This window comes from Lithobates pipiens, unplaced genomic scaffold (assembly GCF_037356315.1).
Source record: "Lithobates pipiens isolate NorthernLeopardFrog02 unplaced genomic scaffold, aLitPip1_a1.2 Scaffold_18, whole genome shotgun sequence".
NCBI lineage: Eukaryota > Metazoa > Chordata > Amphibia > Anura > Ranidae > Lithobates > Lithobates pipiens.
In genome coordinates, this window is record NW_027507758.1 from 367,976,135 (window position 1) to 367,994,803 (window position 18,669).

The 18,669-nt window shown below is 42.0% G+C and overlaps 1 protein-coding gene across 2 annotated transcripts in view; it reads left to right on the forward strand.

Moving 5' to 3' along the window:
* Window positions 1-18,669, forward strand: part of LOC143988229 (solute carrier family 12 member 9-like) — a 325,643-nt gene that overhangs the window by 54,498 nt on the left and 252,476 nt on the right. For both annotated transcript variants that reach the window (XR_013276794.1, XM_077487641.1), the window contains exon 3: window positions 15,187-15,324. Coding sequence is in view for 1 of the 2 variants with exons in the window: in XM_077487641.1 (XP_077343767.1) it covers window positions 15,187-15,324 (138 nt within the window). In the remaining variant the exon portion in view is untranslated. The remainder of the gene's footprint in view (window positions 1-15,186; window positions 15,325-18,669) is intronic.

Sequence of the window (18,669 nt, forward strand, 5' to 3'; positions counted from 1 at the left end):
GGATCCAAGGTTTTCCAGCAGAACAAAGCATTACACTGCCTTCTTCCCATACTGCATCTTGTGCCATCTCTTCCCCAAGCGACACACATGCTCCCGGCCAAAGAAACCGTGATTTGTCAGACCAGTCCACCCTCTTCCATTGCTTTAAGGTCCAGTTGTGATGTTCACATGCCCATTGTAGGTGTTTTTGGCTGTGGATGCGGGACAGCATGTGCACTCTGACTGGTCTGCAGCTATACAGCCACATATGCGACAAACTGCGATTCTCATATTTTCTGTTTTCTGCTTCCAACACACCAACTTCAGGGACAATGTGGTTACTTGCCTTATATATCACACCCACTTTCAGATGCCATTGTAATGAGATAATCAGTGTTATTCGCTTAACCTGTCGGTGGTGTAAAAGTTATATTAAAAAATATGCTAAAAATGATAAAAGCCAGCCCAAATAGCACACTGCTCCGCGCTCTTGGCTGCCAATATGCAAACTTAAAAACAATACATATGTGGTACCCCCAAAGTTATGGCTGATGAGTGTGTATATTGACTGTATGTATACTGTATACCCCAATTCCAAAAAATTTGGGACGCTGTGTGAACTCCACAGAAAAAAAATGCAATGATTTGCAAATCTCATAAACCCATATTTTATTCACAGTCTGGAAACTGAGGAGACCAGTTGAGTTTTGGGCAAGGAATGTTGTCCCATTCTTGCCTAATATAGGATTCTAATGGCTCAACAGTCCTGGGTCTTCGTCATATATTTTGTTTCACGATGCGCCAAATATTTTCAGTTGGTGAAAAGTCTGGACTGTAGGCAGGCCAGTTAAGCACTTGGACCCTTCTGTAAAAGCCATGCTGTTGTCATAGATGTTGTACTGTATGCAGATTAGCATTGTCCTCCTGAAATATGCAAGGACTTCCCTGAAAAAGATGTCATCCGGATGGGAGCATGTGCTGCTCTAAAACCTGGATATAGCTTTCAGTATTGGCGTCGCCTTTCCAGACGTGCAAGCTGCCCATTCCATATGCGCTAAATCATCCCTATACCGTCAGAGATGAAGACTTTGAACTAAGCACTGATAACAAGCCGGAAAGTCCCTCTCCCCATTAGGCCGGAGATCACAGATCCCATGGTTGCCAAAAAGAATGTCAAATTTTGATTTGTCTGACCACAGTACAGTTTTCCACTTTGCAACAGACCATTTTAAATTAACTTTGGCTCAGAGAAGACAGCCGCATTTCTTGATCGTGTTCAGATTTGGCTTCTTCTTTGCATGATAGAGCTATATCTTGCATTTTTGGATAAAACAACAAACTGTGGTCACAGACATTGATTTTTTTGAAGAATTTCTGAGCCCATGCAGTGATGCCCATCAGGGCCATGTCTGTTTTTAATGTACTGCCATCTGAGGATCACGGACATCCAATATTGCTTTTAGACCTTGTCCCTTGAACACGAAGATTTCTCCAGATTCTCAGTATGTTTTTATGATATGTACTGTAGGCGATGTTATAGTTAAATCCTTCGCAATTTTATGTTGAACATTTTTTTTGAAATTATTTGACAATTTTTAGATGCAGCTTTTCACAGATTGGTAAACCTCTGCCCATTTTTATGTCAGAGACACGCTGACTCGCTAAGATGCTCTTTTTATACCCAATCATGTTACTGACCTGTTGTCAATTACCCTAAAGTGGGACTAAACTCCTATGGATGATTTGTACCTATAGGTAAGCCTATAAAGGCTTACCTATAGGCACTGTAAATATCTCCTGAACGTACACCGTTCACCGATATTTACTTTAGATGCAGTCTCTGCTTTTTTGAGACGTATTGCTGCCATCAATTTCAAAATTACCTTTCTTTTTTTCTTAAAATTGTAAATTATTTTAGTTGAAACATTTGATATGTTTTCTATTTAATGTTGTGAATAAAATATGAGTTTGAGACTTGCAAATCATATTATGTTTTTATCTAGGTTTTTCACAATGTCCCAATGAAAATTGAGAGTTGCCACCTGGCTGCTGTGAGCAAACTATTTCCTTTTGTAGTTTTTAAAACCAGGCTCAGTTATTTGATGGAATAGTGATAGTTTTCTTGTAGACGAAGATTCCAATTGTAACATCAAAGAAATGCATCTTACATGATTTTTATTCATGCATACAAAATATATTTACTTTTTACTTAGAGACTTACAGGGAGATCAGATAAATAAGTGCAAATTAGTTAAAAGTTCTAGAATGGCTTTGGAATTAACAGGTTTAAGAAATCCAGCATTTAATCAGGAGGATTTATCTGTTTTCTGAGCATTTGCTAAACCCTTTGTACAGAAAAGCTTTAGCTGATTGTCCTATAAAGATGACATGTCCAGCAATGGGTTAAACAAGATTTTTTTTTTTTTTGATAATCTGGATCCATTATTTTTTTTCCCACATTACATGTTTGATAGAAAAACCCTGCACGAGCCAAGACAATGAAGTCCTTCATATCATATTCAGAGTGCAGAAATGTGCAGAGGATTTATATCCACGATGCTCATTTTCCATTCTGCCTTTTAAGACGCACCCCAGAGGGAATGGAACAAAGGAGACCCGCAGCGTTAAAACTACACCATGCTCTGTACAATAGAACACAGAAAAGGGATTTTAGCCTTTCATTTTCTTCTGAGTAGAACTGTGCCTGATACCATTATCCCCGAGCTGAAATTGAGCTGCCCACACATTTATAATGTAGAACATGTATCAGTGATTATAGAGCTTCAGAGTATAAATGACCAGATACAGACTTAGTGAAGTGTGCAGGTATTAGTGATTATAGAAGTTCAGAGAACTGACCAGATATAGACTGAGTGGTTATAGAAATGTAGAGGAAAAGAGGCCAGTTGCAGATTGGGTAAGGTATGGAGAGCTATAAGTGATTATAGAACTTCTGAGAAAGGACCAGATACAGACTGGGTAATGTATGGAGAGGTATTAGTGATTATAGAGCTTCTGAGAAGAGGTGTCCTAATACAGTTTGGGTAATGTATGGAGAGCTATAAGTGACTATAGAACTTTTGAGAAGAGGTGACCAGATACAGACAGGTTAATGTATGGAGAGGTATTTGTGATTATAGAGCTTCTGAGAAGAGGTGTCCAAATGCAGATTGGCTAATGTATAGACAAATTTAAGTGATTGTGGAACTTCTGAGAAGAGGTGACCAAATGTAGACCTTGTAATGTATAGAGAGGTATAAGTGATTATAGAACTTCTGAGAAGGAAAGACATGATGTAGACTTGGTCAAATATGGAGAGGTATTAGTGATTATAGAGCTTCTGAGAAGAGGTGTCCAAATGCAGATTGGCTATCGTATAGACAAATTTAAGTGGATGTGGAACTTCTGAGAAGAGGTGACCAAATGTAGACCTCTGTATAGAGGGGTATTATAGAATTTCTGAGAAAGAAGGACCTGATGTAGACTTGGTCAAATATGGAGAGGTATGAGTGATTTATAGAACCGAGAAGAGGTGACCAGATGTAGACTAGATAATGTATGAAGAGGTATGAGTGATTATAGAACTTCTGAGAAGAGGTGACCAGATGTAGACGTGGTAATGCATGGAGAGGTATATGTGATTATAGAACTTCCAAGAAGAGGTGACCAGATAGACTGTGTAATGTATGTAGCGGTATACTTGATTATAGAAGAGGTGACTGGGTAATTTATGGAGAGGTATATGTTACAGAACGTCCAAGAAGAGGTGACCAGATACAGATTGGGTAATATATTGGGAGGTATATGTGTGAATCTAGAGCTTCTGAGAAGAGTTGACAAGATACAGACAGGGTAATGTGTAGGGAGATATAAGTGATTTATAGAATGTGCAAGAAGAGGTGACCAGATACAGATTGGTTAATATATGGTGAGGTACTGTATGATTATAGAGCTTCTGACAAGAAGTGACAAGATACAGACAAGGTAATGTGTAGGAAGATATAAGTGATTATAGAACTTCTGAAAAGAGGGGGCCAGATACAAATTGAGTTATACATGAAGAGCTATGAGTGATCATAGAACTTCTGAGAAGAGGTGACCAGATAAAGACTGGGTAATGTTTGGAAAGGTATAATTGATTATAGAACTTCTGAGAAGGGGTAACCAGGTACAGATTGGGAAATGTATGGATAGCTATTTGAAGGTATGAGTAAATTATGGAGCTTCTGAGAACAGGTGACCAGATACAGACTGGGTAATGTATGGAGAGGTATGAGTGATTATAGAGCTTCTGAAAAGAGTTAACCAGATAAAGACTGGGTCATTTATGGAGAGGTATGAGTAATTATGGAGCTGAGAAGAACTGACCAGATATACACTGGGTGATGTATTGAAAGGCATAAGTGACCAGGTACAGATTGGGAAATGTATGGAGAGCTAGGAGTGATTATAGAACTTTTGAGAAGAGGTGACCAGATAAAGACTGGGTAATGTTTGGAAAGGTATAATTGATTATAGAACTTCTGAGAAGGGGTAACCAGGTACAGATTGGGAAATGTATGGATAGCTATTTGAAGGTATGAGTAAATTATGGAGCTTCTGAGAACAGGTGACCAGATACAGACTGGGTAATGTATGGAGAGGTATGAGTGATTATAGAGCTTCTGAAAAGAGTTAACCAGATAAAGACTGGGTCATTTATGGAGAGGTATGAGTAATTATGGAGCTGAGAAGAACTGACCAGATATACACTGGGTGATGTATTGAAAGGCATAAGTGACCAGGTACAGATTGGGAAATGTATGGAGAGCTATGAGTGATTATAGAACTTTTGAGAAGAGGTGACCAGATACAAATTGAGTAATGTATGGAGAAGTATTTGGAGGTATGAGTAATTATGGTGCTTCTGAGAAGAGGTGACCAGACTGGGTAGTGTATGGAAGGGTATGAATGATTATAAAGGATCGGAGGAGAGGTGACCAGATATACTGTAGATTGAGTGATGTATAGAGAATTCTCTGTGACTGGCTTAGGTATCAGTGGTAACGAAAAGACATTAAGCAGAAAGTCTTCACTTCTTGTTTCCCTTACTTGCTATTGCGGCACCTGTACCCGAAGCCGATTGAAGAATCTGTTCGGGTTGGACATCACTGGATCCCTGGACAGGCAAGTGTCCTTATATTAAAAGTCAGAAGCTTCAGTATTTTTAGCTACTGAATTTTTAGATTTTTTTTTTTGGGGGGGGGGGACGGACGGACGGACCTGGAGCTCATCTTTAGGAACGAAAGTATGATATATTGCAGCTTACCAGTTCTTTGTGGCAGTGGCCACATCAGGTTTTTTTTTTTTTTTTTTTTTTTTTTTTTTCAGGCTATGTACATTTTCTGCAGGTAAAGAAAAATTCCTGCTGATCCTGGCAGAAATACAATGTCCTTGTATCTTAAGGAGCACTGAACTAAAATCTCAAACAATGTTATCAACCATTCCAGCTATATTCTATGAACTACAGAAGAGGCCAAGTAGTGGAGATGAGAAGAGGGGGGATGTGCATGTAGTCCAAATCATGAGAGCAGCCTAGGTTCACAACACTCCATCATAGATACAGTTTATTTTAAGAATTTGAATAAAAAAACAAATATCTGTTGTTTTTATTATCTTCTTTGGTGAGCGCCTAAGTTTACTGAGACACCTTTTTTATGCTATTACATAAAACATGATCATTTTATGGTATATGTAACATATATGGAATAAAAATCAATGCAATCTGTAATATATATTGTAAATTAATTTTCATAAATACTATATTTGTCTATTTAAATGTATAGAAATCCATGTATATATATATATATATATATATATATATATATATATATATATATATATTGTATTTTTAACTACAATTCTGCTACCTTTTCGTCTTTTTTCCTGACTTGAGACCTACAGTTTCTAGTGGCTTTATAATTATTGATGTGGCTTGATGATGGGGATATTAATAATGTAATTGTTATGACATTCTCTTCCTTATTTATACATCTAACCGTAGGGAGCCCAATGACGAGTTTGCCCTGGGCACCATCTTTCTTAAACTAGTCCTGCTATGTTGACATTTTTCATGTACAATAGCATATGTGTCTTCTAATTGTTGTCTAAGGAATAGGAATAAATGATTCATTCAAATTAAAAGACTGTAATGCCAAAAACTATTGCTGTGTGTTTGGAGTCAGCCTTCTACTGTATATTCCGATGGATGGTTTTGTAGTGGTGACTAATCGCTAACACCAGACATTAGTGGGACTTGTAGCTAGAGATTTCTTGCTAAGAAACGATTTGTCACTTCTACAACTTAAACTAGTGCTACAGCTATAAGTTGCTCTCCTTCTGCAATTCGTAACTAAGGCATAGAGGTAAATGCAGAACGATTGTCAGTGATGTGAAACTCTGGACAAACTCGCTTACTGAGCGTCTAACCTACAAATCGCTGCAAACGAGTAATTCCATAGAAAACTACTATGATTTCCTTAAAGGGTTTTGCTACGAATCGCCTATCTGACATAGTCCTTCCACGATTCATAATATTGCATCATACATAGTCAAAACATGAATTCCTCAGATTGTGACTTTAAACTGGGCCACAAACAGTTTGATGGTAAAAAAAAAATATTCAAAATGTATTACGTATTGATAATATATAGCAACATGAACATGGGGATATATGCAACAAACACAAATATTGGGAACAGAAATGGAAAGCAGCTGCAAGGAAAAGCCCAGAGCTTTGTCAGACAGACAGAACGTCCAACGTGTTTTGAAAAACAAAATGAAGATCTTCTTTAGGGACAGAGGGCTTATGGGTTCCAGATCTGTAGCTTATATCCCAAATGTTGATGCTCCACCCATAAATACAAAGAGCATGACTCAAAAATGAAAAGAAAGCTATGTCCGTCAGAACAGAGCACAAGCAATAGAGAACGTGAAAGACATCAGCCAGGGGTCCGTATGTGGTGGGATGGTCTTGTTGTATAACTTAGGCCGCGTACACACGGGCGGATTGTCTGCCCAACTAAGTTCGTCAGACAATCCGACAGACAGTCCGTTCAACTTTTGAATGAACGGACTTGACCACATACGATGAACAGACAGTCCGCTGAAAGCTTGCGCGATGACGTGTACAGCACGTACGACGGGACTAGAAATACGACGTCCAATACACTGCAATGCAACCTTCGGCGTGTAAATCCTTTCTGAGCATGCGCCATACTTAGTCCGTCCAACTTGCCTACACACGAGCGGACTGTCCGCTGAAACCAAGTTTGGACGGACAAAATTACGGAAAGTCCGTCAGACTGTCCGCTGAAAAAGTCCGCTGAAGCCCACACACGAGCGGATTGTCCGCTGAAACACGGTTCAGCGGACTAAGTTGGGCAGACAATCCGCCCGTGTGTACGCGGCCTCAGTGTTATAACTTTATATAGAGGAGAGGTAGAATAGTACTTTCCCCTTAATGCAGGTCTGGTTGATAGAGAGTTTGTATCAAAAGTTATTAAACCATCCAGAACATCAAGGGTTAGAGATGGTTGAATCCATCAGCCAGGTATCTGCATGTGCCTTATGGATCTTAACCACTTCCCGCCCGGTCAATAGCAGATTGACTTTCAAGTGGTTCTGTTATCCTGACTGGGCATCATATGAGGTCCTTCAGGATAACATGCCACCACACGCCTCCGACTCTTTACCACATGATCAGCCATGTCCAATCACGGCTGATCACGATTCAAACAGGAAAAGCCATTGATCGGCTTTTCCTCACTCGCGTCTGTCAGACGCGAGTAGAGGAGAGCCAATCGGCAGCTCTCCTGACAGGGGGGGTCTGCGCTGATTATCAGTGCAGCCCCCCTCGGATGCCCACACTGGACCAACAAGGAAGCTTCCAGGACCACCAGGGATGTGGGCAACATGTGGATGGCCAGATATGTAACCCATGGCCATTCACATGTGCAAATGACAGCCCAATCTGTGCCAATCAGTGCCCACGAATGGGCACTGACTTTCACCATCATGTACAAAATAAAATCAGTGATGCCCAGCAATGCCACCCATCAGTGTCCAGCAGTGCTGTCCATCAGTGCCCATCTGTGCCACCTATCAGTGCCACCCATAAGTACCCATCAGTGCCGCCTATGAGTGCCCATCAGTGCTGCATATCAGTGCCCGTCAGTGCCACCTCAACAGTACCACCTCATTGGTGCCCATCAGTGCCATCATTCAATTTGCGACGGTGCTGAAAGATGAAAATTGGCTTGGGCAGGAAGGTGTATAAGTGCCTGGTATTGAAGTGGTTAGAGTTGGAGTCAAAAATTATGTGGCTGGTGGTGTCTGGCAAGGTAGAGAGAGCTCTCTGTTGGGGGGGGGGGGGGGGGTGTTTGTCACAGGAACCAACAGCAATTTTAACATGCTCAGAATTTATTTTCCATAGTATTTTATTGATGTAATTCAGAAATAAATCAACAAGTAGAACAGTAAATACATGGGCCCAACGGCCTAAGAATATATAAAAGTCCTGTAGCCAACACAAAGATGAAATGTGCGTACCAGTTGTAGGAAATATATAGTACACAGCAGTGACTAGATGGATATATTAGTCCAGCCTTTCTCAACCTTTTCAACACAGAGGAACCCTTGAAATAGTTCTCTGGACTCGGGGAGCCCCCTTCTAAAAATTTGAAATCTACAACTCCTGATACATTAATGTGATGGTCAGTGGAAGAATGGTCCTTACACTTGTGGTCATTGGGAAGAATTGCCTCCTTACAGATAGCTAAAAAGATCAATGGCGTGAGTGGGAACTTATCTGAGCGGCAGAAATTGCCCAATGCTGAAGGAACCCCTAGCAACCTCTGGAGGAAACCTAGTTGAGAATCACTGTATTAGTCAATTGCACAGTTTGTAAGGAGGGCGTGAATTTTGTTTCTTTGAAACCGGGAAGTGCTGGATCTTTGAGGAGGTAAAATTCACGTTAGATTTTACTGCCCTGTGGTTTGAGCATGATCAGAATTTCTAACCCTTCCTTCAGTGGCATTAGTTTGACATCAGTTTGATACACTTCTCAGATCAGGTGCGTTTGACCTGCACTTCACCTCCCTCTGACCTGCATCTGCATCTGACTTGTTTTACTTCTAAAAACTTGCATGAGAATGCAAAACCTGCTTGAAGTGAACAAAAGCCCATCGACACAGACCCTTATGCCCTGTACACATGGTCGGAAATTCCAATGGAAAAAGTCTGATCGGATTATGTTGTTGGAAAATACGATTTGTGTGGGCTTCCATCGGAATTTCCGACACGCAAAGTTTGAGAGCAAGATCTAAAATTTTCCAACCACAAAATCGGATCGCATAAATTCCGATCGTGTGTAGACAATTCCAACGGACAAAGTTTCATGCATGCTCAGAATAAACTAAGAGACGAAAGCTATTAGCTACTGGCCCGTTTTATAGACCCTGTACAACCACTTTTACTTTCAGGTAAGTCTATATTAAGGCTTACTTGTAGGTGCTGGAAATACCTCCTAAACCTGCACGGTTTAAGAGGTATTTACAAAATACGCTTGCGCCGCATTCGCACTTTAGAAAGGGCAGGATCGTGCCGTTTCTAAAGGGAACATTCCGTGACCGGTGGCTTAGGCCAGTAACAGGACCTGAGTCCGTGGCCCCGGAAGGAAGAAGGCTGAAGACGGATGCTTCCAGCCAGCGGGGACATCTCAGGCTTCGTTTTCAGGTAAGTGACACATAATGGGCTACTATGCGATGCATAGTAGCCCATTATGCTTTAACTTTGCAGGAAAAAGAGGAAGTAAAAGCCATCAGGGTTTACTTCCTCTTTAAGAATGTGTTGTTTTCTTTTCTGTGTCCCCATTGAGAGATTTTGCCTTACTTTCTGTCCTGACAGGAAGTGTAGAGAAATTTCCCCAACAGGAACACAGAGGACAATGCAAATCCAACAGGCTAACCACACTCCAATTGAAAAAAAAAAAATGTTTTGGCTGGAGCTGGGCTTTAACAGTATTGGTAATTAAAGCGGAGTTCCGCCTGGTTAAAAAAAATTAAAAGTATTGCAGCTGCTGACTTTTAATATATGGACACTTACCTATCTGGGGAGCCCCCAATGTCGGCACCCAAGGCCGAACCATCCCTTTGCCTCTGGTGCAGGTGCTGGCATCATTACTAAGGGAGACAGGAAGTGAAGCCTTATGGCTTTACAACCTGTTTTATACTGTGCATGCACTTTCTAAATGGTCTCGCTGTCTGCTGGGATCTGTGTGCCTCCCGGAAGGCAGAGGGAAGGGAAGGAGGCGGGCCAGACATTACGTAGTTCACCGCACAATGTGCGGCGATCTTTCCTCGGAGCAGATACCTGGATTTGACAGGTATCTTCTTCCCCTCCCCCCTGAAAGGTGCCAAATGTGGCACTGGGGGGGGGGGGGGGGTCGGGGGATCAGATCAGTGGAAGTTCCATTTATGGGTGGAACTCTGCTTTTAAGCCAATTTTGTGTATGATACATACTTTGATTATGGCAGGCATAGTAGGCAGAAATTTGTATGCTGCTAGTTTTTGTTTTTCTTTGATTTTGTCTTGTAGAGGCACAAATCATTGAAAGGATATAATTTTCCGTTATACGTCTGTAGTGCGCTAAAATGTGAAAGAAAGATTGTTCCCACTTGGAGAGTAGAACATTGTTACTTACCAACAGAATGATTTACTCTTCAAACAAAGACTATCAGCTTGATTTAATTTCTTTTCAATGAAGGCCAGCCCCTTTTATAGCGTACAAATGAAAAAAAAAAAAACTGTGCTTAAAGTGTACCTGTCATTCACATATCGCTGTTTATCTGCATGTTTAAAAAATCATTGTCTTTGGGTGCTGATGGGGCACAGGTATACTCTCAGGTACCCTTGTGCGGTTGAAAAGTAATGTGATGTGGGTGCTCCTTTTGTAATGCATGTGTTATCAGTATTAGAGCTGTACTATATTTTTACATTATAATTGGCATGGGCTGTAAGAGAGTAAACTGTTTTTTTCCCCTTAAGGTTATAATAGCTTGGGCACTATCTGTTTGTTTGGCTTTCAAAATGAACTGGGTTACTAGGTTATGGCTGGTGATTTAACATGTTGAAATCTGAAATAAAGCAGAGGTGCTACTTTATGTATGTCGGTACCTTTGCGATACAGTTGATTAAATGCTGCACAAATAAAGGTTTTCAGGCGACATTATATCCAGATATGCTGAAGTGTGTTTTTTTTATGTAGCTGTAGGTACAGTATCTGTATTTTCCTGTGAATATATCTAAATAAATAGATCTTCTTGCAAGACCTATGAACACAGTCACACAGTCACATCATAGAACATATCTGCTTTATTCCTTTTTTTCTTTGTCTATTGTGATTTTAGCATTAGGCCTTGTTCACATGGGCATATAAATCTGTACCCTGTGTGAGGGCCATATTTACCCGCACGGAATGCACAGGTGTTTCTTGAATCCCTGTGAAAGCAATCCTATTGCTTTCAATTGGAATGCAGGTATCTCCCCCATGGCATTATTGTATTCTGACATCATATTCCTCCCCTGCCAGAATACACAGATCAACACTGTAGCCATTGGCTGCAGCAGCTGATTGAATGCTCCAACTCCAACAGGACCATCCAGCAGAAGCCAGTCATTCTGTTAAACAGAGAGGGGAACACATACATCAGAATTTGTGTACACCCTGTTTTAGTCTGTTAAGAAAATGTTGCCTTGACGCCTTCTCCTTAGAATCATCTAAAATATTAGATATTTTCTAATTTTACATTTTTTTTTTAGGTATGCTTTTTGAATGGGAAAACAACAAAAATATAGTGAGTGTTTTGTGAAATTTCACTGCAAAAGTGGAAATACCAATTAAAGAGGACCTTGTAAAATGTACTTAAACAACGTTAAAAAAAAAAAAAAAAAACACTTACCTGTCCCAGGATCCAGCCTAACCCAGCTCTTCGGGTCCAGGGCACTGGCATCTTTACTGTGGGCAACCGGCTGTGACTGCTTTTGGCTTCACAGCTGGCTGCCCACTGCACATGCGCGAGTCATGCTGTGCCCAGTGAATGGTCCCACAGTCTCCTGGGACCTGTGACGTGTCCCAAGGGGTTGGGGAGTGGAACTTCTGCTCCGATCACCTAGGCTACCTGCTCCTCCCCCCCCCCCAAAAAGGCATTCCAAATATGGGGGGGGGCAGGAGAATTAAAAGTGGAACTTCCCCTTTTTGGGTGAAGTTTTGCTTTAAGGATTTCCAGCGTTCCAAAGTAGCACAATGGGCTTTCTAGCATAGAATACAAAGATTCCAAGTAATGTCCTGGCCAATTTCAAAGAGTTCCACCAGACCTAAGAGATAAATCACCCAGATCTTGAGGGATTGAGATGGCAGTTAAGGATGTGATACATTGCAATACTTAAGTCCAGTAGCCTCACTTTTTTTCACGCATCAAGAAGATATGTAGGAATCGATGAAGTCTGGTGGAACATATTCCAGCAGGAGCTGAAAGAAGTAGTCAAATATCTTCCCAACCTTGATGTTTAAGATAAAATTGGTGTGTAATCTTAAATGTAACAAGATCTCTTGCTGAGCTGAATTGTTGCAGTAGATAGTAGCAGACATCACTCCAGTCATTACTGTCCTTAGTTACGATTATCCTGGCACCAGTTCTTCAAACACTTAATCATAGATGGGATTGCGGGTTTTTGCAAGGCTTTATAAATTATCGAGTGTACTTCCACCAGGGTCTCAACTCGTAAATGGGATTTCAAGTTACTGATAGTCCTCTTAGTCTTTGTCAGACCAAGCTGAAAAATTCATGCATGATATAGTTGAAGGTATCTAAACAAATACCATCTGGGAAGTGAATTCTGGGATTGTGGTTTAATAAAGGAAACTAATTTATCATTGATAAATAGGTCCCCAATACCCTTTATTCCCCATGATTCCCAAATGACTGGATCCAGGATCATAAATAAGAGGGAGGTTAGGGTTGTTACACAGTAGTTTGTGGGGGGAACTTTAGTTGTACGGTGGGTTTATGAATTTCCTAGACTTTGTAACATGGTTTAATTGTCCTTCTCATAGTACAAGTTAGGTTGTAGGGTGTATAACGGCACCTATGTAATGGGTGCTGTAAGGCCTCATACAATTCCAAGCTTGCTGCTTCCACCACAACTGAAGCATTTTCCTTGTTAATTATGAGCCAACTGTGAGAGCTACCCTACCCAAAAAAAATCAAGGAGAGCAAGACCTCTGGATTGCTTGGGTTGTCTCAAAACCTGGAGTTCTTGTGGTTTTGGAAGTCTTGTCGTTCCACAGAAAGGACAATATTAGTTTATCTAACTGCTTAAAAATAGATACGAGAATTCAAACAAAGCATTTCTAAGTACATAAGGAAAAAGAGGAAGCAAACTTATTTTGAATATGTTAAAGCAGGCATGTCCAAAGTCCGGCCCACAGGCCAATTGCGACCTGCTTCCGGTTTTCAAACGGCCCGCCTGGTAATTTAGACATATATATCTTTCGTGGCCCCCAATGAATCTCCAAGCGCCGGGGCCACAAAAGATATATATTCAGGCTGCCTTTGAGGGGATAGGAAGGGACAGGATGAGTGCTGTACCTACAGGAGAATTACCTGTTTACGTGGCAGCCTCTGTAATAGGAAGTCCCGGCTCCTGGGCTGCCATTGGACGACACTTCTGTCCATCATAGGAGGTGGGACTTTGTATTAAATAGGCCGCTGATAAATTGGGAGATTCTCCTGTATGTAATCTGTTGGCGCTCGTCCCGGACCCCTCCCTGCCTGCTCTGAGGCTTCAGATGGGCAATAGTGGGGCTGCATTCATGGCAGTGGTGGGACTGCATTCATGGCAATAGGGTTGCTGCATTCAAGGCCATGGGGTTGTTGCATTCATGGCAGTGGTGGGGCTGCTTTCAAGTCTGATCATTGGAGGAGAGCATGTTGAATTCCCAGCATAGCTAGAGAACTGACCACTGTGTGTTTTCCTGCTCAGTGTAGAATGAATGAATGACTTGTATAGCGCTACCTATACGAACTGAATTGCCTCAGGGCGCTTTTCTTGCCACCGGTGTCCATCTACAGCTATTTATGCAGTCCTTTAACCTGTAGAGTCCCTAAACACTTACAACATTGACATACACATATTATGGCCAATTTTTTTTTTTTTTTTGGAGAGGGTCTAATTAACCTACCAGCATGTCTTTGGAGTGTGGGAGGAAACCGGAGTACCCGAAGGAAACTCAAGCAGGCACAGGAAGAACATGCAAACTCCAGGCAGATAGTGTCGTGGTCGGGATTTGAACCAGCAACCCTATTGCTGCTAGGTGAAAGTGCTAACCACTACACCACTGTGCTGTAGGAAAGCAGAAGGACTGGCAGGAACATCTGGTATTTCACACAATGGAAGCAATACAAAGAGAACAGACTATTTGTTCATACAGTATAAGTACATGGTACAGCAGGCACATACAAGGAATATAAAATGTTGGGTTTACATATTCCTTAATTCTACCTATAGGGATTAGTACAAACAAGTTCCATGAGTCAAGTTTAGTTTTGGTAAGAGTCAGGAGGAGTAAGAGTTTCAGAGTAACATAATCAGGCACCTTGTTTGTTATTTGTATGTTCAGGTATATGATTTTTGTCATTCAATGCCATTGATGGGACAGGGGTGTATTTTGTGCTGTAATTGGGACAGGGTCAAATGGAAAGACTAAGAATTTTTCTAGTTTTATTTGAAGAACGGAAAAGAGTCTAATATGGAAAGTGGTGACCTCAAGAATGGGCCTGGATCCTGGAGGAAAAGGAGCCTATTGTCTGTGTATAATTTTAGCTTTTGTTTTCCATTGTTTCCACTTTTTTCTACTGCTATGGACCCCATCATTCAAGCAAAAATAATGGGCAACGTGCCACATCCATCTCCTCACCTCTAATGGCTTTGAGACCATATGTCCTATTTTATTGAAGGCCTCAGGTATAGAAGATTAATCCATTTCATGAATAAGTTAACTAAAGACCAGTGTATGTAATCGCATATTTTTACAATGCCTTTCTACAATTGTTGCTGTAACTTGTTCTTTTTACAGCTCTTTATATTATCCTTAACTCTGATTTGCAGATATGATCAGTCGTGCACTAGGACCAGAGTTTGGTGGCAGTATTGGTATCATGTTCTTTTTTGCTAATGTCTGTGGAAGTGCCTTATACATTCTGGGTCTGGTAGAAAACATTGTGTCCATGTTTGGAATACCACCAGGTAAGCGAGGATAGTAATGAGCTGTATTGTAGACACAAATAAATGTACTTGATATACAACCCCAATTCCAGAAACCACTTCTTGTCCCGCTCAAGGTGCTCTACTGGTAAAGAATTTGGTGTTTCACAGCAATATCAGGGTGTAGGCTGACTTGTGCTTGATCCAGAAAGCAGTGGAGCATGAGGGGATAAGAGACACTGCACACCACATGCTCAACAGGTGGATATAGGGTGGAATATCTCTCTAACCAGTGCATTCATCTTTTAGCAGCCATTCCTGGGAGAGAATTCTGTTGGGGATTTTTACATAGCTCAAGTTAGAGCACATCATTTTGATATAGATCAGGGAGGTCTCCAAACCTTTCTAAACAAAGGGCCTTTTTCCTGTTGTTCATACTTTAAGGGGCTGGACTATGCCCAGTGAGAGTAAACCATGATCCATCTTTAGGGGGAAGAATAGTGCCCCCTTGTTGGTGTCCATGTGAGGAATTGCGCCCCCTTGTTGGTGTTAGTGGAAGAGATCATGTCCCATTTTTGGTGTCAGTGAAAGGAATTATGTCCCCTTTTTGGTGTCAGTGGGAGGAATACTGCCCCATTGTTGAGGTCATTGGCAGGAAATATGCCGTAAAGAGGAAGTAAACCCTCCTGCAAAAAAATAAAAACACACCCTGCAAGATAAAGGCATAATGAGCTAGTATGCATAGCATATTAGCTCACTATGAATTACCCGAGAACGAATCCCCCGCAGCCATCCTCGTCTCCCCCTCAGGCCGTCGACATGTCACCTGAGGCTTGCTTCCGGGTATCACAGCTCTGGCGCTGTGATTGGCCAGAGCTGTGATGTCACTCCCGTGCATGCTGCAAACGGCACAGTACAACTGAAGCAACGGCATGTACTTCCATTGCTTCAGTTGGCTTAAGTGCGCATGTGCCGCCTGACATCGGCACATGCAAATACAGGGATATTTCCTAAACCATGCAGGTTTAGGAAATATCCAGTGCAGCTACAGGCAAGCCTAATTATTGGCTTGCCTGTAGTTTAAGTGCCAGATAAAGGCAAGCAAAAGACCACATCTGGCTCCTAGGCCGCAGTTTGGAGACCCCTAAAGAGCAATATATTCTTATGAAGGGTCGCTATGCTCCTCCCCCCGTAAGTATAAAGGCACTTTGTTTTTTAAATCTATGAAATGACAGTAATATTTTAAATATTTTTAAAGAAAGGGTATATTTTTTAGGCCCTAGTGGGTTTTGATGTGTGGGTAAGGAGAGCCTGTCACTCTTATTGGGGTGACCAGCCAGTTGAGACTGTTCAGTCAACTTAAAAGGCTTTATCCAGCAAAAAGCAACAGAAAATGGACAAGCTTTGTCTTTATAGGCAGTTCAAACAACACAAAAACTCTTCTTAGCGGTATAAGACAGTCCTTTTAAATAATTCTTAGCATCCCAGCCACAGCATATAACATAGCAAAGTCCCAGTTCAGGCAAGCTCAGTCTGAATCCACATAATGTCTAGAGCGGATTGCTGCTATAAATCTATCATAGTTATTTTTATCAGTTTCCATTAGGCGGTACACTCCTCGTACTCCTCTGTGAGGAGCGGTTGCACAAGTTCAGCGCAGCGGCTTCTGGGCCACCTTTTAAACTATGCCATGTTTTCAAATTCAGCCAGGCAGTCCTTAATGTGGTCGTCTGGTAGCATACGGTGTAAAAAGTCACCAGCACAGATTCTACCTTTGTTACCACTGAGAGCAGTGCCAACTTTTTCTAATATCTCAGAGGGTTCCTGTCCCTCCGTGAGATACCTTCTCTCCACAATAGTTTCAACCACTAGCACTTGATCTCCAGGTTTAGACTCTCTGACCCTGGCAGACCAGTTGGAAACTCCCCCTTTGGGTCCTCGCTAAAGGTTTATGCCCACGTTTAAGCACTTTGCGAGTTTTGGCTACCCTGTAGCATAGAGTATGATGCACAGCAGCTCGGGGAGAGCGCATATCTTCCGCAGGATGCTGTGGCTCACCACTCAACGATGTGACCTGTTCCCTGGTGGGGATCAAAGAGGAGTCCTTCCTCTGAGCACCAAAGAAATCACTTTGTGAACCCCCAAGATATGACAAGTCAGGCCCAGAGGGAGAACTCTCTGCCTCCAATCCTACAAACACCTCCAGGGGATCTAGGTCAGCTGCAGGTTCACACATCTGACAGATTTCTTTACTGCTTACCTCCTGCAACACAGTATTTAACACTTCACATGGGAGTTTCTTCCTTTTAGGGGAGGCCCCTGAACTTTTGTTCACGCAAGTCCCAAAATAGGGGGCAGTCTCGCCCAATTAGCAAATCATGAAGTAACCTTGGGATCAGCCCAACTCTGTGTAGCAGTTCCTATCGTTTTCCTGGGTATCAGATTTCCCCAAAATCTGTCAGATTGGAGCAGGGTAACCCCCCACTCCCCAAGTCAAGAAGTGCTACAACTCTCAAGTGGGCTTAGTTTGTTCATGGGACGAGTGGCAAAAGCAAACATAGAGCCATGTCGAGCCATTATTCCATTGGCTCCTCCTGCCTTGGATACTGGGCCACCATATTGCCAGCTGGGCCACCATATGACACAGATGTTGGCAAGACCAACAGCGAACTTCACGGGGTTCCCATTCTCCTTGCTGACTCTCAGTAAGGTTTGACGCTGGGGTGCTCCTGGCGGGAGTGTCAGGCATCCAAGCAGACACCATGTGTTCAAACAGTGCCATCTTCACACTGGAACGCACTTCCTTAGAACAGGCCAGCTTTCTGGTAATATAGGGACTCTCCTGGACACTTTCTGCACAATTGTAGAGCTTGACAGCAGCAGCCATCTCGTCCAGGGACTGAGGCTCAGACTGAGCCGCCCATCGAGGCAGCTCATTAGGAAGACCATGCAAAAAGCAATCCAGTGCAAATTGCTCTACAATCTGAGTAGTGGCAGTAGATGATACACTTGCGCAAGGGTAGGCTTAGCTCTGTCAAAGCGCCATTCATGAACACGGTTTGCCCTTAGAGCAACAGTCACTCCCAGCCTGGCTAGGATTTCTACCTTAAGCAGTTTATAGTATCGTGCTGATTTAGAGGCCAAATCACAATAGACCTATTGAGGATCTGAAGTCAGAAAAGGAGCCAGCACATTTGCCAAGTCTTTCTCAGGGAGACCAATCCATTCAAACATTGCCATATAAGCTTCCACGTTATCTGTGGCTGCTGTCTTTTGCATAGTCCGCTGCACTGTCTTCTGGGGGTCACTCTTTACAGCGGGGCCACCTTTCATTATTTCAGCCTGCTGGGTCCCTGCCTTTTGCAGTCCTGCTAGCTGTTCAACCAG